The sequence below is a fragment of the Cibotium barometz genome, chromosome 15 (genome assembly GCF_041138505.1).
Source record: "Cibotium barometz isolate CiBa-2024 chromosome 15, ASM4113850v1, whole genome shotgun sequence".
Lineage (NCBI taxonomy): Eukaryota > Viridiplantae > Streptophyta > Polypodiopsida > Cyatheales > Cibotiaceae > Cibotium > Cibotium barometz.
In genome coordinates this window covers 34,047,774-34,068,936 of record NC_141060.1, presented here as the reverse complement: position 1 = coordinate 34,068,936, position 21,163 = coordinate 34,047,774, and the positions used below count along the sequence as shown (strand labels likewise).

At 46.4% G+C, this 21,163-nt stretch overlaps 1 protein-coding gene across 3 annotated transcripts in view; it reads left to right on the top strand.

Moving 5' to 3' along the window:
• Nucleotides 1–21,163, top strand: part of LOC147631204 (nuclear pore complex protein NUP54-like) — a 62,132-nt gene that overhangs the window by 4,611 nt on the left and 36,358 nt on the right. For all 3 annotated transcript variants that reach the window (XM_086809546.1, XM_086809543.1, XM_086809544.1), the window contains 4 exons: nucleotides 6,965–7,018; nucleotides 7,134–7,193; nucleotides 7,275–7,385; nucleotides 7,611–7,676. In XM_086809546.1, coding sequence (XP_086665672.1) covers nucleotides 6,965–7,018; nucleotides 7,134–7,193; nucleotides 7,275–7,385; nucleotides 7,611–7,676 — 291 coding nt within the window. The remainder of the gene's footprint in view (nucleotides 1–6,964; nucleotides 7,019–7,133; nucleotides 7,194–7,274; nucleotides 7,386–7,610; nucleotides 7,677–21,163) is intronic.

The following is a 21,163-nucleotide window of genomic DNA, read 5'->3' as shown; positions in this document are numbered from 1 at the left end:
GATGTATAGCCCAAATAGTGTAGGAGAAAGTGGGCATCCTTGCTTCACACCTATGGTGCTAGCAATATCATCAGATAGCCCCCCGGGGCATCGTATGCGCCCGAAGACCTGCTCATATAAAGCATAGATGCCCCAAACCATCTCTGATGGGATCCCCAATGACTGTAGGCGCTGGAAGAGTCTCTCATGGCACCGTGTCAAATGCTTTGCGGAAATCCACAAAGCAGCAGTATAATCTCTTCTCCTGCGCCCTAGCCTGGTCAATCAGACATCTTAGAGTGAATATATGGTCAATAGTGGAGAAAGCTCGTCGGAATTTAGCTTGCCTTGGTGCTCGCAGTCCCTCCTTCTTTGCATATGAGTTCAACTCTGCCTCGAGCACTGCGCCATAAAGTTTGGCCAATGTATGACCAATCATGATAGTCCTGTAGTTGCTGGGGTCTAGCATGTCTCCCGCTTTGTGGAGAGGCACGATGGTGGGCATAGTCCACTCAGGTGGTAGACCCTCCACTAGTGCCCTATTAAAGAGGTGAGCAACAAAGGGTCCCAGTGTGTCAGCTGCATAAATAAGATGCTCACTTTGTATACCTGTGTGGTCAGCCGATCTCCCATGTTGTAACCGGCGGATAGCTCTCTCTCTCTCTACCATCGAGGCGGTAAAGAAAGTAGAGGTGGTAGGGCGGGATTCCTGTGGCTGTGGTATGGGCGGCTGCTGAGGGATATGGTAGAGGCTCTTTGCATATGTGTGCCATGTGTGTGGATCCTCAATCGGGGTACGAGGGCGAGGCTCTCTTATCCTGCGCCATGCAGTGGCTGCATCTCTGCTCATGAGTAGGTGGTATATATCCTAGTACTGTGCCTCCTCATATGCACGCCTCTTATGGCGTGTGAGGATCCTCATCTGTCGGCTCGCCTGTCTCTGTGTAATGGTCCCCAGTGCTCTTTGGGCACGGAGGTGTCTATATAGCTCTCTGCACTCATCATCATACCACCGATTCTGGGGCATGCTCCCAGATCTATGTGTGTGTGCAATGTGTGTATGATGGGGGAAGTTGCGGGTGGCGGCCGTATGTAGTAGAGATGACAGCTGGGTGGTGAGTGTGTCTAGAGGTGACAGGGGATCCATCTGGAATAGCCCGTCATATACATGATGCTCATATATGTCTGCCAAGTCATGGGTGAAGTAGAAGGTTGTATGCGATGCCTGTGTGGTTGCTGGTGTGGAGCTCGCCAGTGACAGTAAGAGGTACGTGTGATCTGCACCAATAGGACAAGGGGGGATGGTGAAAGATGTCACTGCCTGTGTTGGACCCCATGATGTAGTCCATTGTGCTACCCCCCCCGATCCTGGAAAGCATGTCAGTGCTCCTGAATCTTGCCACTGTCTCATCCCGTTATAAATAACGAGATGGTGTCGCGCTCTCAGCTCAAGTAAGTGATGACCATATCTGGTGTTATCCGGCTCCATGTCCTTTGACACCCTACAGGCTCCCGTGTCCTCCACCTCTAGTGTGTGCATCACCTCGGGGTGCTCGAAATCATGAATGTCGCACTGTCGGCTCTGTGTCCGTGCATTGATGTCCCCCATAAGGAGGACTTCTCCCAGGTTGGAGTAGTTATGATCTCATCTAAAAGGGCTGCATATGGTGACTCTCCCAATGGCCCTGTGTCCTCCTCCTCGCCTCTATTCTCATCCTCTGCTGTCATGGCATATCTCGATCCTTTAGGAGAGAAGTAGCATAGAGCAATGTATAACACCCTGTCTGCTGAGAGCTGCAGTCTAATCCACATGTATCTAGCCTCCTGGTCACGTGCTACCACCTGTAGGCGCCCCTATAGCTCTCGTTTGAAGAGTACCGCTATACCTCTAGATCCTCTTGATGTGCTCTGCCGTGTGGTCCCCCTGTATGTAAACTCCCACTGATAGCCCTCTACTTTGGGTAGCCCCCTCTCTGGGCTCTGGTGCATCTCTGTAAGTAGTATGATGTCCCGTCCCTCCATGACCTCCTCCATCCTCCCTAGATGTGTCCAAAGTGCTCCATTGCAGTTCCAAACTGCTATGTGTATCTGTGAATCTTGATCCTCCATAGCCAATGTCCTATAGGCTGCCTGGTGCTAATCGGTGGCCTTGCCATCGATGATAACACGGCCATCGCGATAGAATGCTCTCTTGCCCTCTTTCCAGGCCTGTAGGACTCTTGGCATGCATGTTTTCCTGTGTTCTATCTACATCCTTGTAAGGTCGTCATCCAAATATATATATATATATATATAGAGAGAGAGAGAGAGAGAGAGAGAGAGAGAGAGAGAGAGAGAGAGAGAGAGAGAGAGAGAGAGAGCCTTTCCATGCTTGGAGAAAGTGGCCATTGGGCCACCTCAATAGAGGCCACACCTCTCCCATAAGTGGAGAGGGTGCCCATTGTTAGAATTTGTGCATTTCAGTGTTTTGGGGCTGTACCTATTATTGGGTATTCTATTGGATTTTACTCCTATTTATTTGTCCAGGGCTAGTTGGCCAGCCCTAGAGGCAGTTGGCTAGGTCTCTACTCCACTATATAAGGAGTTTCCCATTATTCACTCATTCATCCACTTCCCTTGCACATAGTTCAACACTCAATTGCTGGCCATTGCCATTGTAAAGCTTTGGTGCTGTTATAAAAGGTGATCTTGTCCAACTCTCTCAATCTCCTTAGCACTCTCTCATATGTTTACTGTTTATGCTTCCGCCTGTGCTATCTCCTTCATGGTATCATACGCTTAGGTCCAGGCTGCTCCAAGCTCTGCAAATCTGCCCACCGTCACATCTTTGCCTTGCGTTTTCTGCCCTATCTCCTCCTTGCTGAAGATCAGCCCCAAACAGTGGCTGCATTTTCTGGTCCAGCCAGTCCGTCTTACTGCCGGCCAGTTTGTTGGCTGCGTTTTCTCCTACAGAGGCGAGCCGGCCTGGTTTTCTGGCTGCGTTTTCTTCTACAGGGGCAAGGTTGGAGTTTTGACTGCAAATTCTGCTCCGGCATCAGATTTGGTGAGTTCTCTTGCATGTGAAGTTGCCAGACAAGTGGCTGTACATTTCCTTCTTCCTCCACGAGTCCCTGCCCTTCTGGTAGGAGGTTCCCGGTGTTTTCTTGTACTGTTTTACTGCTGTCCAGCCTCCTTGTCTCTCAGGTTTGAGAGGGGGCTGATTGTTCCTAGTGCCTCGCTTTGTTGGAAAGCACTTGAGAGAAGTGTTGAGAGCTGAGTTTTGTTCTTTGTTGCTATGGATATGGCTAGTTGAAAGGACCCAACTACGCTCATTGGAAGCTTCAGATGCGGATCTGGTTCATCCACAAGGGTTTGTGGGACATTGTTTAGGGCACTGAAAGGAAGCCCGAGCGTCCTCAAAACTCTAGGCGGTGGACTCAGGATTAGGAGGATGAATTTGCTGTGGAATTACAAGACTGGGAGAATCGGGACTCAAAGGCGCATTCTGTGCTTGTGCGGACCATCACCGAGGAGGTCTCACCGGCAGTGCAAACTCTCACTAGTGCTCATCAAGTATGGTCAAAATTGGAGAATCTCTTTGCACGAGATTCATCGATGAGGGCATGTAGTTACCTTGCAAGGGCAGCTCTACGGTTTGTTATTTCCTAAAGGCAGTTCCCATGCAGTCTTTTCTCATGAAGGCCAAGGTTATCCATGACCAGTTATTGGCTATGGGTACTGCTTTGTCCTCCTCTCAACTGGCTGCTCTTATCCTCACCAAGCTTCCTCTAGACTATGATGTGATTTCTCGATCTTTGCGGTGCCAGGTCACATCCACTCAGTTGGATTTTGATGATCTTAGCTCCCTACTTTTGGAGGAGGAGTCCGTTCTTGCCTCATAGGGTAAATTGAAGGTGTCAGCCAACAGTTTTGACTAGTCAATTTCCTCAGTTCAAAAGAAAGGTCGGAGTCACTCTTTCTCTTGCAGAAAAAGAGGCCATCTGTCCAAAGATTGTTTGTCCCAAGAAGAAGGACAAGACCAAGGGCAAGGCTTCATCTCAGAGAAAAGGCAAAGACACGACACAGGATAGTGATACAAATTCTAGTACCATTTCTAGGGCTCCGAGGGCGCTTCCGGCTCAGGAGAACCCAGATGGTGTACTTCTCTAGTAAACATGCAGTTTCCCTCCGTGTGCTTCCAGCCAGAAGAGGCTTGTGGGCAGGAGAGAGGACTGATTACAGCTCCACCTACTCGTGTATGGGGACTGTGATTTAGAGTTCCAAGCATTAGACAATTGGCAAGACATGGTTATCTTTGGTACATCAGAGATTATGAATTGGATCTATTCTAAGTTCATTGTTCGAGGCTTTTGGGACGTGATGTGTTCCGTCCACTGTTGGGGATTATGGGCGCGGTGTGTCCAGCAACTCATCATCTATTTTTGGAGTTCACTGCACACTTGTGTGGGAATTCGTGGCCAAGCAAAGTTCCTTGCTGTTCGTGGTGGCATCTTGTTTCGAGGAAACAGGTTGGTGGATGCTCTCTCTGAGGTGATTCCAGTATTTGCGGTGCTGGAGGGTCCATGGTTGCATCTTCATCGACTTATCTTCTCCGACTCTTGCACACTATGAGCTGCAGAGGGGGTGTTAGAATTTGTGGATCTCAGTGTTTCATGCTGTACCTATTATTGTGTATTTTACTTGATTTTACTCCTATTTATTTGTCTAGGGCCAGTCGGCCAAGTCTCTACTCCACTATATAAGGAGTTCCCCATTATTCACTCATTCATCCACTTCCCTTGCACATTGTTCAACACTCAGTTGTTGCTGGCCATTGCCATTGTAAAGCTTTACTGCTGTTATAAAAGGTGTTATTGTCCAACTCTCTCAATCTCCTTTGCACTCTCTTATATGTTTATTGTTTATGCTTCTGCCTGTGCTATCTCCTTCACCCATTAAGTTGTCCACACCCTTTTAATGTGTGTGTGTGTGTGTGTGTGTGAGAGAGAGAGAGAGAGAGAGAGAGAGAGAGAGAGAGAGAGAGAGCGCCTTTCCATACTCGGAGAAAGTGGCCATTGGTGTAGCAAACTGAAAGCGTAAACCAAGAGTATTTGCACTTAAACACTAGAAGATTTGCTTTTTTTGTCATGTGCATCCGTTAATCCCGATAGCAAATATATGGGCAGATTTAGAGCGGACTTTGCAACCCTACATGCTCTCGGAAGTGCCTAAGATATAGCCCAATGGTTGGGACACTTTTTGGGCATAGTTTGGACACAAAATATGACTTTTTGGACAATGTTTTGTGGAAAAAATAGGCAAAACATAAATTATAGTCAAACATTTCGAGGTTTCGAAGGTTTTTTTTTGAAAGGTTTTGTCCGTTGCTAAAAAAACCGCAAGTTTCGAAATTATATATATATATATATGTATGTATGTATGTATGTATACATGCATGCATGCATGCATGTATGTATGTATGCGTATACTCATACGTATGCGTATACATACATACATGTATGTATGTATATGCATACATACATACATGTATGTATGTATGTATGTATGTATACGTATGCATACGTATGCGTATATACTCATACGTATGCGTATACATACATACATGTATGTATGTATGTATGAATGTATACGCATACGCATGAGTATATGCATACATACATACGTACATACACACACACATATATGTATATACATATATGTGTGTGAATATATGCTCTTATGTGTGTGTGTGTGTGAGAGCATATCTTGATACAGGGTTCTACACCCACTATTGGGCACTGATGACGTTAGTGGGGATGTCGTAGTATCTAGTCCATACTATGCATAATGGAGTTGATAGTTATATAGTCTTGTGGGTTGACTACCATGAGTATATAACATGCACGTTCCTAAGAGGTGAATTTGGGCATGTTCCTGGATTCATCTAGGTATATAAATCAGCCGTATTAGCGGACATGCAGATTTCACATTGTGAAGTTTTCGTCCGAGTTGTGGCCAGTTGATATTGTGCTAATTCTTTCTATTTTTAGCCGTGCATTTGCCCTATCAACTACTTATTTGCTGTACTAAATCTTTCTATTTGCTACTTCCCTTAGTGCTAGGCTTCATTATGGTTGAGTCTGCCCTGCATCTCCGGAGGTTTGATAGAAACTTAGTACGAAGGGCTTTGTGTGAATATATGCTCTTATGTGTGTGTGAGAGCATATCTCGATATAGGGTTCTACACCCACTATTGGGCACTGATGACGTTAGTGGGGATGTTGTATAGTCTTGTGGGTTGACTACCATGAGTATATAACATGCATGTTCCTAAAAGGTGAATTTGGGCATGTTCTTGGATTCATCTAGGTATATATATATATGTATATATATACATATATATATATATATACATATATATGTACATATCATCATCTAGTGTGTTCATATGGGACTAAAGGTTTCCAACCCTTAGCCCCTTGGCCAAGCTAGACTGCACATGCTTAGGCTCCCCAAAACTGGTCCAAAACGCTGCCAAACCTGTCCCTTAACTACCAAATTATGTCCACATGCTACCAAATTAATTGATGTATGTGACATTACATACCAGTCGCACTTGTGAGTGGGGATGCCATCTGAGCTGTCTGTCGGGGATCGATGGCAATCTTGCTTGTTTAACTCCTGGTCTGTACCATGGGTGCTGATCCCAAGTTCCTCTAGTTTCCCATCTACAGTTGCCAAAGGATAATAATACAACTTTGGGAATTGTTTGGAAGGGCAGGGGATACTACATAAGGTTAAAGATGAATTTCTAAATAGTTTCACCATAATGGGTTGCAAACATTTTCGACTAGATGAGATTTAAGATGATCTCTGGACTGTTCATTTTAAAGATTACAATTCCACTGTTTTTTGGGTGCCCGTAATTCTTATATAGAAGTTAAATCTATTTTTCCAAATAGAAAGAGGAAACGACCAAGATGAGAATTGTGTGGTACTTTTACAGGTTATCATTGATGCTTACAAAGATGATCTTGGAAATCCAAGATACGCCTTCAGGGTTTGGTGCTATCTTTTCTAGTTGAAGTTTTACTTCCATCACGTATAATCTTCTGAGTGGATCAATAATAAAGAGAGATTATTTTCTGCTTAATTTGTGTGCTTTTCTCTTGCAGCATCTATTGCTTAGCGTCACAGATCCATCTATGCGTGTAAAGCCTGTTGGTATTTCTGATGTAAGTGCTTGCTTTTTCTTGATGATGTAGGGGCCGGTATATAAGGTCTGCATTATTTTGACTGAGAAACTGCTATGCTAGATTTTGTGGGCAGAGGCAATCAACAAGTTGGAAGGCATGGATAGTGCTGAGAGAGAGAGGCTGTGGCCTGAGCTGGTCCAAGGTTTCAAAGATCTCTCAAGGCGCTTGAAGGTAAATGTTTCCCTGGATTGTGTAATGATTCCCAGGCATAATGGCCATCCTAAGGTGGGAACAGTACTAGATTAACAAGATCCCCATGATTTTTAATTAGTAATTTGTTTATGCTGCCAATGTTGTGCTGGGGTTTGTGTCCTCTTTTGAACATGCAATGCTAATTCATAAAAGATTTGTAAAGCTGTGATGAGTTACGGAATCATGTGTTTGTTGGCAAAACAGCTGCAGGATGAGGCTTTAGCTGCTGATGTTCAAAGGCTTCAAGCAACTGAAGCAAATGTCAAGTTGGTGAGTGCACAAAGCGTTTGGGAGAAAAATGTTTGTGTAATGTTGTTTAACTATTTTCCTTGTTACTAAGGAGATGATAAAAGTTGGGTCCCCACCTTAGATATCTTATGCTCTAGGTGTTACTAGTCAAATAAAAGTTTTAATTCTTCATGTTTGTTCTTCTTTAGTAGCTTTCAGTGAAAGTCATCTTGAAACTTGTGGATGAGCTGCACTTCATTCTAGAGATAGCGTCACGTTTTCCATGGGTTGGTTGAATGGGCCACCATTTTCCATGCATGGCCTTCCATGATCGGTACTTACACCACATGTTTTCATATTTGAGCTTGTGAAAGGGAATTGCAAAGGAAGCATTATCATAGCTATTTGCAAATAAACGTAAAGTGTAAAGATAAAGAAGATATTGTGCTTAGCCCATCATGGTCGAGTGCCTTTTTTTAAACTTGCAATCATTGCAGTCACTCTTTCTATCCTGATCTATATGCTCATGTCTTCTGACATCCTCCCTGGTATGGCCTCAGTTGAAGTGTTTTTTCATATTCCTGTAATAGTTGTGGAGTGGTACTACCCATTTAGCATTTATAGCGGCATAACCCTTTTAGTTCAATCAGAAATTTCTGTTCACCGAAACTCCTGAACTGTGCAAGTTTGTATGGAAAAGATTTGCCTTGTGCTGACAAACCTTGACTTGGTCTTCTACAAATAGGCGAAAGGAAAACTCAATGATTTTTCAATGGTTTTGCTTGTTTTTGAGAGGATGGGCTGATCTATGACCTTTCACTGTCATCAAGGTCACCGAAGTGCAGACTGATGAGACCAAGTGGTGCCAGTCAATTCTGCATGTACCTGCACGACTGGTGACCTTGATGTGGTGGAATTTCCAGGAGCAAATCCTGTGGTGTAGTTGTGCAGCACAGAATGCACAAGCTTCTATATTAATTTCGAAGATCTTTGATCCTCATGAGAAACACCTCCACCGCGTAACCTTCATTGAGCTTCTCCGATTGAAGCTGGTTTTCGAGATTCTAAATTCTTGATGGATTTGTGGTCTCATATTGGCTTTGCAGCATAGCCCATGCTTCCACAGCTTTGAAGACATGCTTAACCTTAGTGAGCACACTTTCTTCCACACTTGTGATGATGGCACAAAGTGCACGTGCATCCCTTCGTCTCTAAGCTTTAATGAGGTTGGCAGCAGGTGGTACAGGATTTCCTTGTGCATCCACCATTGGTGGGGGATCAACATCAACACCAATGACGGTGTCCCAAAGCTCATAGGACGACAAGATAGCCTTGAACTTGAACTTCCATAGAGGATAATTGGTGGCATTGAGCTTTTCATCACCACTGAATGGTGGTGGGTGGGGTCATTGAAGATGCCATTTCTCCTAAAGTACTGTTAGACAGCAACTACAAAGCGGTCTATACGGAGTTGGGGCTTTGTTACCATGTAAGAGGAAATAACACGTGGTGCAGGCAACGCCCACAAGTAGGATCTTTCACATCACAAATCTTTAAAAATTCAAATTGCAAAGTAACATAGATAGAGAACAATACTGCGTTATTGATGTGAAGCAATAGGCATGTGCTCCTATGGAGGAAGGGATGGATGATTTGGAACTCTTGAGATGGAGGTTGTATCCTAATAGAAGCTAGGGAGTAAACTCATAGTGTGATGACTTATGAGTTGTATGGAGGAGGAGCTGCTCTATAAAGGCCTTGATACGCGGAGCGGCCATGACGTGTCACATGCGGCCTAGGTATGATAAGGTATGATTCAGCTCCTGGTGGAGTTTCATACATGGCCTTAAATTTGGGGCTATATATGCATGTGGGAGTTGGGACTTAAAAATATTGACAATTTGACACTTGAAAGTTGAAACTTGAAGGCTGAAACTTGAAACTTGAAAGTTGAAGGCTGAAAACTTGAATGTACATAGTACATGGTACATACTATGTACTATATGTACTAATAAGTATGTGCAGTACATTGGTATAGTGTAGGGCTTTTTCATAGTATAGTGCCCATTGTCCAACCTATGGCCCAGGTTCTTTACAGCCCGAGCCTAGTACCTATAGGGTGCAGACCAGCCACGGTGTCACTTTCAGCAAAAAAAGCCTCAATTAAAAAAAAAGAAAAAAGAGCAAGAATGATAGGTCTTTTTCATACGTTGTTTTAGCATACATTAGCAAACGTTTGCTTCACCAATAATATGAGCATGATATGAACTATGCAACCTGATGGGGTCCCAATCACACACTAAAGCAAACACCCCCCTCCCCTCCCCACCCCGGCTTTCTTCTTCCCCTCTTCCCCTTCTAAAGAGAGAGTTTGCTTTGTTTGCTGCAAGAAAGTGAGCATAATGAAATGACGTTTTGCTGTCCCAACAGAGGCCGACCTGAATTAGGGTTTTCCCATAGAGAAAATCCCTATCTTCTTGATGATTTGGGCTACCTCGGCTGAGGACTACTACTCTCTGTCTCCCCCTCATCCCCCCCCCCCCCCCCCCCCCCCCCCGCGCATGAAAAGAGATCCTTTTAGTTACCAAACAAAACAACCGTGCTGACTAAGTACAAACTCAGCTCCATAGAGGGGAGTGATAATCAAGAAAAGTGAGAAAAAAGGGGAAGGGTGCTCTTCTCCCAGCTGGCTGCTTTGGGAGGAGAAGGTACCTCATACAATGCTGGGGGGGGGGGGGGGGGGGGACAACCACAGGCGGTCTATATGCCAAGTGGGCTTTATTACTGGGGTGAGGGTGCCCTTGATGGCCTCACTAAAGCGAGCTCTCCAAATATGCCACACAACATTACTGCTGCAAATCTCCCATCTTTGGTAGTAATCGGGAGTCCAATGATCAGAAGAGGGAGCTGGAATTGGAACTGCAGAGATACATAGATGAGAGACCTGCAAGGCAAGGCCCCCACCATCCTCCTCATATGCCCGGTGGCCTTGGCCTCAGTGGCCCAAGTAATTGCGCGAAAAAGGGGGGGGGGGTGGGGGTTTCCGTAGTGAAAATGCGGAGAATCCTCTGCCAAACCTATTGAACCTTCGGGAAATCCCAAAGACAATGTTGTTGGGACTCTTGAAGATAGCCACACCTTGAACAACTGTTGGCCTACTCCAGCCAAGTGCCAACTGCCAAGCTCGGAGGTGCCAATTGCCACATAAGAGAGTGATCTTTTGCGGCCGAAAACTATTCCATAGCGCCTCTAGAAATCTGAGAGAAACTGAGGAGGGAGGCCTTGAGAGTGTTAGTGTCCTGCTGCCACCGGAGTGGCCTCGATCACGGGCATTTGGATCTTGCGGCCGAACTGCGCGGTGTGAGCCAAGAAAGAGGTGCGAGGAGCCTTCTCTCTAGCAAAGGGATCATGCCATGTCCACTCCCTCGGATCCCACTGAAGTCGTGTGAGAGTGCAACCCTCCCATAGTCGTAACAGCCAGAATCCCTCTTTGGCCACCTTGGCCGGTGGAGGGTCTATGCGCCAACTATGCTCACGGAAACCAATCACTCTCACCCTCTGTAGCAGATTGCAGCCTCTTCTTCTTCTTTTTTCCCACCTACCCTTCACAAGACCTTGTGAACCCTTCAGATGGTAGACTTGCTTGAGATGGCTGAGAAGCACGTGAAGATCCCACCACTCCCCACGTTCCTGGTGGACCGACAATTGGATGGGAACAACTACGGCATATGGAAGGTAATGATGGAGTCCGTTTTGGAGTCTTATGACTTGGCTGATTTCATTGTTGTTGAGGTTCCACGGCCGGAGTTGGAAGACGGGAAGTTACCCTCTATATGGAAGGAACGGGAGGCTCAGGCATAGTTATGGGATCGTGTCAATGCCCGCGTCCGTTCTTTCATCTTCCTAAATTGCACACCATAGGTAATCAATCACATAAAGCATATGACGCTGGCTAGAGGGATTTGGCAGCATTTGGCTTCTCTGTACAACAGGGTATCACCCATGAAGAGGATCTCCTTGGAAGTTCAGGTGCGGGTGATGAATCCTGCAAACATAGTAGTTAGGGGGTTGTTTGAAACGGGTTTCCTAAAAGTTTCAAACGCGTTTTAATAAACGGGTTTCGTTTCCTACAAGTTTCCTACCTACAAGTTTTTGCATGTACAAAATTTCAAAAATATAGTGTATAAAATATGTAAAAATAACACTAAAGGCATAGAATACATGGAAACATCAATTTGAAGCCTACAGTCTTTGAATCACAAATAACAAAAACCATATAATCATCCATCATCAATGTCAAATGATCATGATTCAAAGACCATGGTCCACTATCCATGATCCATGATCCATGATCCAATCATCCATCATTCCATGCCACAAAAAAAAAAAAAAAAACCATACATGACACTACATAGGTTAAAACTTATAAGTTTGAAGTATTCATGTCACTTGAATCATGATGAATCAACAGTCATGGCCCAATGCCCATAAATAATGCAAAATAAATTAGCCTTGATGAGGGAAAGCGGCACACGAAAACCAAAAAAAACTTTATTAAAAGAGTTGCACAGATTTCAACGTTAGATTTGGGGCAAAAAAAAAAAGTGAAAAAATTTTCTTGAAAAAAACACGTTTCCTACAAGGAAACGTTTCCACGTTTCCTTCCCTGTAGGAAACACGTTTGCTAACTACTATGCTTGCAAAGTCGTCGACGATGCGGGAGCACATCAAGAAGTTGCAGGCTCTTCAACTTGAGGTTCTCCAGGGAGGGAAAGAGATATCGTCAGAGGATATGGCCATCACATTGTTGTCCCATTTGCCCTCTCAGTACTCATTATTTTACTCCTCTTTGATCACCAGTGGTAGGCTCAGCACCATCATGTGAGAGGAGCTTGTGCCAATGGTCTTGGACCAGGAAGAGCGATTTACGAACCCTCCACAGGGCGGAGGTTCTGAGGCCTTGGCTGGCCAGCGATCGAAAGGCCGTAACAACAATAACAAGGGCAAAGGGAAGTCTTCGTCGGAGAAGTCTTCTGAGAAGAATGGCCAGTCAAAAGGCTGTAACAACAATAACAAGGACAAAGGGAAGTCTTCGTCGGAGAAGTCTTCTGAGAAGAATGGCCGTAACAACAATAACAAGGGCAAAGGGAAGTCTTCTGAGAAGAAGCCCGATATCGACCGTGAGAAATTGAAGGCCGAGCGGACCTTTTAACGATTGAAGCGAGAAAGGCCACTATTGGAGGAAGTGTCCCAAGCGGTATAACGGGAAGAGTGTTGATTCTTTAGCTTCAGCTCTGTAAAGACTCCAGCCTTTGTGCACTTGGAGATTTTGGACTCAGATGCTTCATCTTCTTCGAGCGAGGAGGCAGTTGGCTTCACCGCCGCCAGGGATACTCGGAAATGGATTCTTGATAGTGGTGCTTCTAGGCACATGACTCCTTCCTGTGATTTCTTATAGGATCTTAAACGGCAGTCAGGTTGCATTTTCATTGGCGACAATTCGACCATACCAATTCACAGTGAGGGCCGGATGGAGATCATTCTCGATGGCAGAGGGGGGAAGCATTCCTCTCATGTTCTTTACGTCCCCGCACTTGGTTTTCATCTGTTGTCAGTGCATGAGGTTTGCAAGACTGGCTTCCGGGTGGAGTTTGAGGAGCATTTTGTTGCTCTACGGGACAGAGAGACATGCCAGGTTGTTTGGGAAGGCGGAATGGAGAACGGTATATGCAAACTCTCAGCACTTTCCTCTCTTACAGGCTCTCAGATTGATGACTTGTGGCACTTTTGGTTTGGCCACTTGAATGTGGATGCGCTGCGGCGAGCTTTCTGGGACCAGATGGTGGTTGGCTTGCCAGATGTTGGCAGCAGGCAAGGACATTGTAGTTCTTGCATTCGTGGTAAGCAGCACATGTAATCTTTTCTGAAGCAGGCTTCCAGGCGGGCTTCGAAACCTTTGGAGTTGGTACACATGGACTTGTGTGGACCTATGCAAACGCCATCCTTGGGAGGTTCTTTGTATTTTATGTTGCTTGTTGATGATTGTAGCAGATTTGCTTGGGTTTATTTCCTTTCTCAGAAGGACAAAGCTTTTGCTCGGTTCAAGGAGTGGCATGTGATGGTGGAGAAAGAGTCTAGCTTGCAGATAAAGACTCTTAGGGTTGACAAAGGAGGAGAGTTTTCTTCCAATGCATTTGTGCGGTTTTTTGCGGAACATGGCATCATGTGGGAGCTGGCCAATATAGGTTCGCCTTCAGAGAATGGAGTAGTTGAGCGTAAGAACAGGACTATGGTGGAGACGGCGACGACGATGTTGGATCATCGTGATCTTACTCGTCCACTTTGGGGAGAGGCTGTGGCTACGGCTGTCCATATCCTCAACTGTTGTCCGACGACTTCAGTACCGAACATGACTCCCTTTGAGGCGTATTTTGGCAGGAAACCAGATGTCTCCCATTTCCGTGTGTTTGGGAGTGATGCATATGTTCACATTCCAAAGAAGCAGAGGGGGAAAGCTTGACTCAAAGTCCCAAAAGCTTGTTTTTATGGGATATAGCTCTCTTTCCAAGGGATACGGGTTGTATGATCCGGAGAGGAACGAGGTCGTCGTCAGCAGAGATGTGGTTTTTGATGAGCATGTTCCAGCTTCCACTTTTGATGAGCTGCCACTTCTTGGGGACCTAGACGAGTCTGATGATGATTCCCAGTCGATAGTTCCAGTTCGACAGCCTTAGTCAGTTGAGGAGGTTGAGCCCGCGGTTGGAGATGAGCCCCCGCGGTTGGAGATGAGCCCCCGCAGCAGCAGGAGGCTCCGCGTTCTGTTTGAGTACCGAGGTGGTTGTTAGACACCCTTTGGGAGTCGGGTGTTACGGAGCTTTCCTCAGAATGGACCATAAAGAACGGACCTCGAAGATCGCATAGAGTTCGTGACAAAAGTCATTCAGCGGAGCTCTTATAGGTAAACTATGCTTTGATGTCTCGTATCATGCGGGACAAAGAGCCCACTTCCGTCAAGGAAACCCTTGCACAAGATACTTGGAGGAAAGCCATGCAGGTGAAACTGGATGCTATAGAGAAGATTAAAACTTGGGAGTTCGTTTGGAGGCCGTCGAAACGGTCTGTCATTGGTGTCAAGTGGGTCTTTATGACCAAGTATACGTCAGATGGGTCGGTGGACAAACACAAAGCCAAACTTGTGGCTAAGGGTTATGCTCAGCGGCCTGGCATGGACTATGAGGATACCTTTGCACTGACAGCGTGGATGACCACGATTCGGAGCATTCTTGTCCTTGCTTCTTCTTAGCGGAGGCCCATATATATCAGATGGATGTGAAATCTGCGTTTCTTAATGGTGACCTGCAGGAGGAGGTGTATGTTGAGGCTTGAGCAGCCTCTAGGCTTTGAGGTTCCAGGATCAAAAGGGATGGTTTACAGGTTGCGGAAGGCCTTGTATGGTCTTAAGTAGGCTCCCAGGGCTTGGAATCAGAAGATTGATTCCTTCTTTCTACGGACTCGATTTCAGAGATAAGTTGCAGATCCTAACTTGTATCTCTTTCGGGAACGCGATATGGTCACGTTGATCATCCTTTATGTTGATGATCTCATTCTCACTGGCGATCATGTGGAGCACATTGCAGTGACGAAGGCTGTCTTGTCCAAGGAGTTTGAGATGACCGATTTAGACTTACTCCACTTCTTCTTGGGATTGGAGATTTGGCAGACCCAGAGGGGGTTCTTTGTCTCTCAGCGGCGGTATGTCCATGAGTTGCTTGAGGCCTTTGGGATGGAGAAATGCAAGCCTATCATGTCACCGATGGATCCGAACACGAAGCTTACAGTAAATGATCCTTGTGAGCCAGTTGATGCGTCTCTGTACTGGAAGCTGGTTAGTTCATTGATCTGGTTGCTGAACACCAGATTGGACTTGAGCTTTCCTGTGGGGCTGTTGAGCTCATTTATGCAGATGCCGTTGAAGTCTTATTGGGACCCAGGATTGTGGATCTTGCGGTATTTGCAGGGTACGAAGGATCTTGGACTCTTCTACGATACTGGAGGTGAAACGAAGGACCGAGTTCGATTCCAAGGTTGGAGTGACTCAGGTCTCTTGTAGTATTCTAATGAATACTACTTGACAAATAGTAGCAATTACTAATCTTATCGTGGATAAAGATATTGGGGAGGAGATCCAAACACGAGGAGATCTACATCAGGCTACAGTTTTACTCTCGGCTTAGGAGTTGTTTCATGGAGTAGCCAGAGGCAGCCGACTATTGCCCTGTCCTCTACAGAGGCAGAGTACGGGGCTGCTTGTGGTGCTGCTTGCGAGGTTGTGTGGCTGTGGAGGTTGCTTGGCGAGATTGGGTTTCCACAGAAGGAGCCCACAGTCATCCAATGCGATAACCAGAGCTATATTGCTATTGCTCGGAACCCGGTCTTTCATGCCCGGACCAAGCAGATAGAGATACAATATCACTTTGTTCGTGAGAAGATCTTGGTTGGTGACATCTTGCTTCTTTATTGTTCGACAGAGGACAATGCAGTGGACCTCTTCACAAAGTCTCTACCTCAAGCTATGCTCCGGCGGCACTCCAGCTCATTGGGGTTGGTTCCACATCCAGGAGCTGAGAGGTGGTGTTAGCAATCATCTCCTGTCTGTACACTATACCAGGGCCTTTGTTGTGGGTGTGCCCGCCCGTTTTAGTGTTTTCCCATTTTTCCTCTCTCCATGTGTTTTCCCCATTTTTTGGAGGTGTGCGTGGGCTGTCGGCTGTCCCCAGATGCTGGCCGACTGCATGCTGTGGTACCCGACCTGTCTAGGTGACTTGGCCGACTTCAGGCACCTGGCCGACTTGCTCTTGTGCTGGTCGGGGGCTGCCCATTTGCTGGTCGTGAGCATGGGCTGCTGTCGGCTTGTTTTAGGCTGGCCGACCAGCAGCCTAGGGCCATATAAAATGGCCCCCTTGCTCCCACACTTCACATAGTGTATTCCGGGATTTTCTTTGTTGTATATAGCAGAGCTACACAGCTTCTCTCTCTCTCTCTCTCTCTCTCTTTCTCTCTCTCTTTCATCTGTGTCTTGTTCTCTACAGCAGTTGTCTTCATTTCCGCTGTGCATTCTGACATCCTTGTGGTGTGCAATATTAGGATACGCCACCTGCTTGTTGATGGTGTGCAAGTGGCGGTCCTCCAAGGTAAGAGATGGACGTGATAAATGCCATGGAATGCGCGTAGTTGACGAAGAGGTTGGTTGTAGCTAGGTACTTCCATCAATGAATCACTGGCTTGGAGTGCTGCTTGTCACCCGTCATGACAGGTGGACGACATGCACTTGTCATGTGGACAGTGGGCACTTGTCAGTTGGACGGCTCGGCACATGGACATTGGGCCGGGCAATCTGACAGGCTACTGGTTGCCCACCACTAATGGATTCACCGTCTCGGTGAATGCAATGAGAAGGTTGTGTTGAGAAGAGAGGATATGCCACCACAGAAGACCATGCTGTTGGAAGAGGCCACCATAGTGCACATGTCAGTGCTTTAATTTCTGCACATTTGTGCTTGCATCATCATGGCACTAGTGATGGTCGCTATGTTGTGACTTGCTCCCATAGGCCTTGCTCTGTCTACCCTCTGGCCACTTAACCGAGCGACTAGAGAGTGTAAGGAAGGGGATGAGATCCTATGAAATAATGTAAATGAGGGGGTGCCAACTGAGTGGAAGATGGTGAGTGGATGAGGCGAAAACATGTAAAGGAGTCAATCAAGTGTGGTGGGCGGGAGCAGTAGGTGCAGAAGGAGAATACGAGTGGTGAGGAGTACATGAAGGCGCTGAGTAGTAGATTGAAATGGACGAATAGTAACAGGCAGGAGGGATGTGAAATGGTGGACTTGCAGTTGAGATGTAAAATGGTGCCCTTGCAATGGCCAGTTGTTGTAGATGGACGAGCAACGCACCTACTGGAGTATGTTCTCCGTTATGATCCGCAGCAAACCATCAGTCCCACACCAGATTATCCAGGCAAAGTTTGCTGCACCCTCGATGGTAGTGGAGGCACTCTTCCAGACAGTCACATACCTCCATCGCATCAGTCACATGGATCCCCACACGTACCCGAGGCTTGCCCTGGAGTCCTCCATACAGCTAGCACTTGAGGGGCATTCTGGAGTATGGTATACACTAGTTTCCACTTGGTTCTCAGTATATGGATATGGACTCTGCATGGACTGCCTACCCTCCCTTCAGTAGAGTTTGGACTCCCCTTTTTTCCGGCTGTCTCACGAGGATACCAACCGGGTTATCTGGTCAGATCTTCTTAGCTAGATACGGGTTTCTTCCCACCGCCTCACAGTGGAGACAGGTAGAGCTGAGTGCATCTTCAGAGCCGGGAAGCTCGTACGGACACCCAGAGAGGAGAGGATCTGCCGACTATGCCACACAGAGGTTGAGACGGAGGAGCATTACATATGCCGCTGCCGAGTATACTATGAGATCCGCGGGAGGTTTCACTGTCTATTTCATGAGGGATTCGGTCCACTCTCCAGGATCATTGATTTCCAGGACCAGCGTTGCCTGGGCCTCTTCCTGCTTGAGCTCCGCAGACACAGGGACACCTTCTTGAGACACAGGCGCCAGCCACCCCGCCCCCTCCCTCGACAGCCAACCATCACCAGTTTCTTCCGGACCCAGGAGGTGGAGGACACCAACACAGTGGATCTTGTGGACCCTCCACGAGCTGCTCTGGCCCTACCTCGCTCGAGAGGAGTTACCTCGGAGCACTCCAACATGCCCGACGCCCTCGACCCCCCCCCCCCCCCCCGGTCGGCCACGATCACCTCATCAGCTCCAGATCCAGGACATGCTCCACCACCATCGAGCTACCTTTCAACGTGACATAGCTGAGGGAGACCTCTCGGCCATACTCGTCAGCCCCATGCTTGACATTTTGGAGAGTGGTATACCATCTACTCGGAGCTGAGGTTGCTCCCATGTTTTTATGTTCTCAGTATTCCATGACGAGTTTCCATGGACAGTTTTGTATCACCCCAGTGAGATAGCTATATTTATGTTTTCATTCTGTTTTATTTTCCATTCCATGATGAGATATGCCATGGACATTATTGTATCACTTTGGTCTCATAGGCTCATTGGGTCTTTAGTAGACGCTTAATATATCTTTCTTTCTTTCTTTCTTTCTTTCTCTCTCTCTCAGGTTTACCACCTTGAGCACCATGTCACAGCGGCCCATGAGGGATGTATTAGGGTGATATGAGAGCTCTCTGCTCATGTACCTAGATCAGATTTTAAAGTTCTAGATTTTTGTTATCTTTCTTTATTACTATTTTGTACCCAGGATTATGTACCTCATGGATATGATGTAACCTTTTGGTCTCATAGGTCGTTTTGGCCTTTAGCCCATATATTGGTGATATGGCTGTGAGTATTGAGAATCAATACCAGAACTTGTAGCTGGTCATGGCTGTCCAATTGGTAGAGGAGTCTGCACATAGCCCATATATTGGTGATATGGCGGTGAGCATTGAGAAAAAGCAGAGTAAAGATTAGGATCAATACCAAAACTTGCCATAGGAACTGGCTGTCCCAAATATTGAGATGGTACCTGAGGCGTGGAATTCATGTGTACTTAAGTACCGAGAGGTACCTCTGTGGACGGCATGGTAGTGTCGCTCATGAGGTCATAACCAGATGACATTGTGGATTGGCTGCCAAAAGCATCCACATGATCCCCCAAAGTTGTTGCTTGTTTCGCCATGGAGTAGAAGATGCAGAATTTGCAGCAAACAAAGAGTAAAAAGCTCGTAAAAAGGATGTAGTAGGCATGCGATCAACTTACGAACTTATGAAGGAAAAAGCACACTTTTCTGCAGGACAGAGATGCTCATAAGATTAACAAACAGTGAGCCTTTTATACACGAGGGGCTGATTTGAGTATGTTTGTCCCAGAAAAAGCAAGTTTCCTCCAAAAAGCATGCACCCAGAAACATCCAGAAAAATCAGAAAACTAGGGCTTTTTAACCCACAAATTTCTTGAAAAGCCAAGTTTACAAGTGTTTAGAAAAAAGCTTAAAATACCATAACAACTTGCTTTTTTCAGATGGCGAGCAGATCTTGTTGTGCGGCCATGCTTGTAGCCTTGCTTGTCCGCCCCGTATACACACACGTGGACGCCCACTGTGTACGACACATGGTCAGGACTCCATCTCCTTGTGTAACAGCAGGGAGCGCTGTCTGGCAGCCAGAGAAAGCATGCTACAATCCCACTGCTTCACCGCCACCCCTGCACCCTTCTGTAGACACCCTCATACACACATGCATTAGGGTTTAAACCCCCTCCTCTCAATCGATAACCCATCCAAGGTAGTACTGTTTTGGGCTATATACAGCAAAAGTGTGCAGTTGAGTCCCAAAAAGCAGAACTCTCGTGCAGAGAAACGACCAAGACCTAGGGTTTCAGCCTCAAACTTATGCATATTTGGACTGTCACAACATACACAAATACGACAAAAGTTCATAGATATGTAACGATTCCATGAAACACCTACGCACATCTAACCATGGCGTCTTCCCCATTCACTTTGACTTTGCTCCATCCTCTGCCCTAAGTGTCCCATACCATGGGGCCTTGGAAAAAAAAGGCAGCCTGTAACACGCGGAAGCTCTGGGAGTCTTCTTTCAGCCCTAAACACTCTTGGAAACCATCTGATGCAAAACGCAGACATAGAGAGAGAGAGTAGAGAGAGAGAGATATGCTGGAAATTCTGTATATTGATATGGTACAAAAAGGTACTCAGTCCACAGCCCTAGGCTTCCTTGAAGAAAAGGTGATAAACACCCAAAAGTCTAATCCCTACTTGGACCCTAATGATCCACCCCATAAAGGAATGAATAAATACAATGAGGAGCAACTAGGCCTTATATAGTCTCTTTGGAACATTGAAGTGCTGGCCGACCCGACTGGACCAAACAATACAAACGCTGATGCGCCTGTCTTCCACCATGCAGCGACCACTCTTGTTCTCAGCCGACAGCACCTTGTGGTCTTCTCCAAGTCCACCCTAGCAAATCTGCACTCTGTGCTCCACAATCCTAGTTCTAGTTATCTTTTACTGGTTGCCTCTTCTGGACTAGCATCTAGAGTTTGTCCATGGGCAAACATGCACATGACATCCCCCTCCGCTAAACTTGATGACGGGATTCCAACCTGTTCTTGGATGACTGTCATCATCCCAATCTTTTCCCGCAGTCCCTTCGTCATCCATCCATCCCTGGCAACCCTTTTCTTTGAAAGCCCGGCCTGTTCTCCAAAACCACTCTGTCTCAAAATAAGATCTATGCATCTGTTCCATCTAGTCCACAATTCATTCCTGCCCTGACTTTGAACACTGTCTTGGTCTTCATTCCTGAGAAATGAGTCTGGCACTCTCACATCACCCCTTGGAGGGTAAACCTCCCTTGGGACCGTTGCCCGAGAACCTATCTGGCTCATAGGACTGCCATCCCCCTGGCACTGT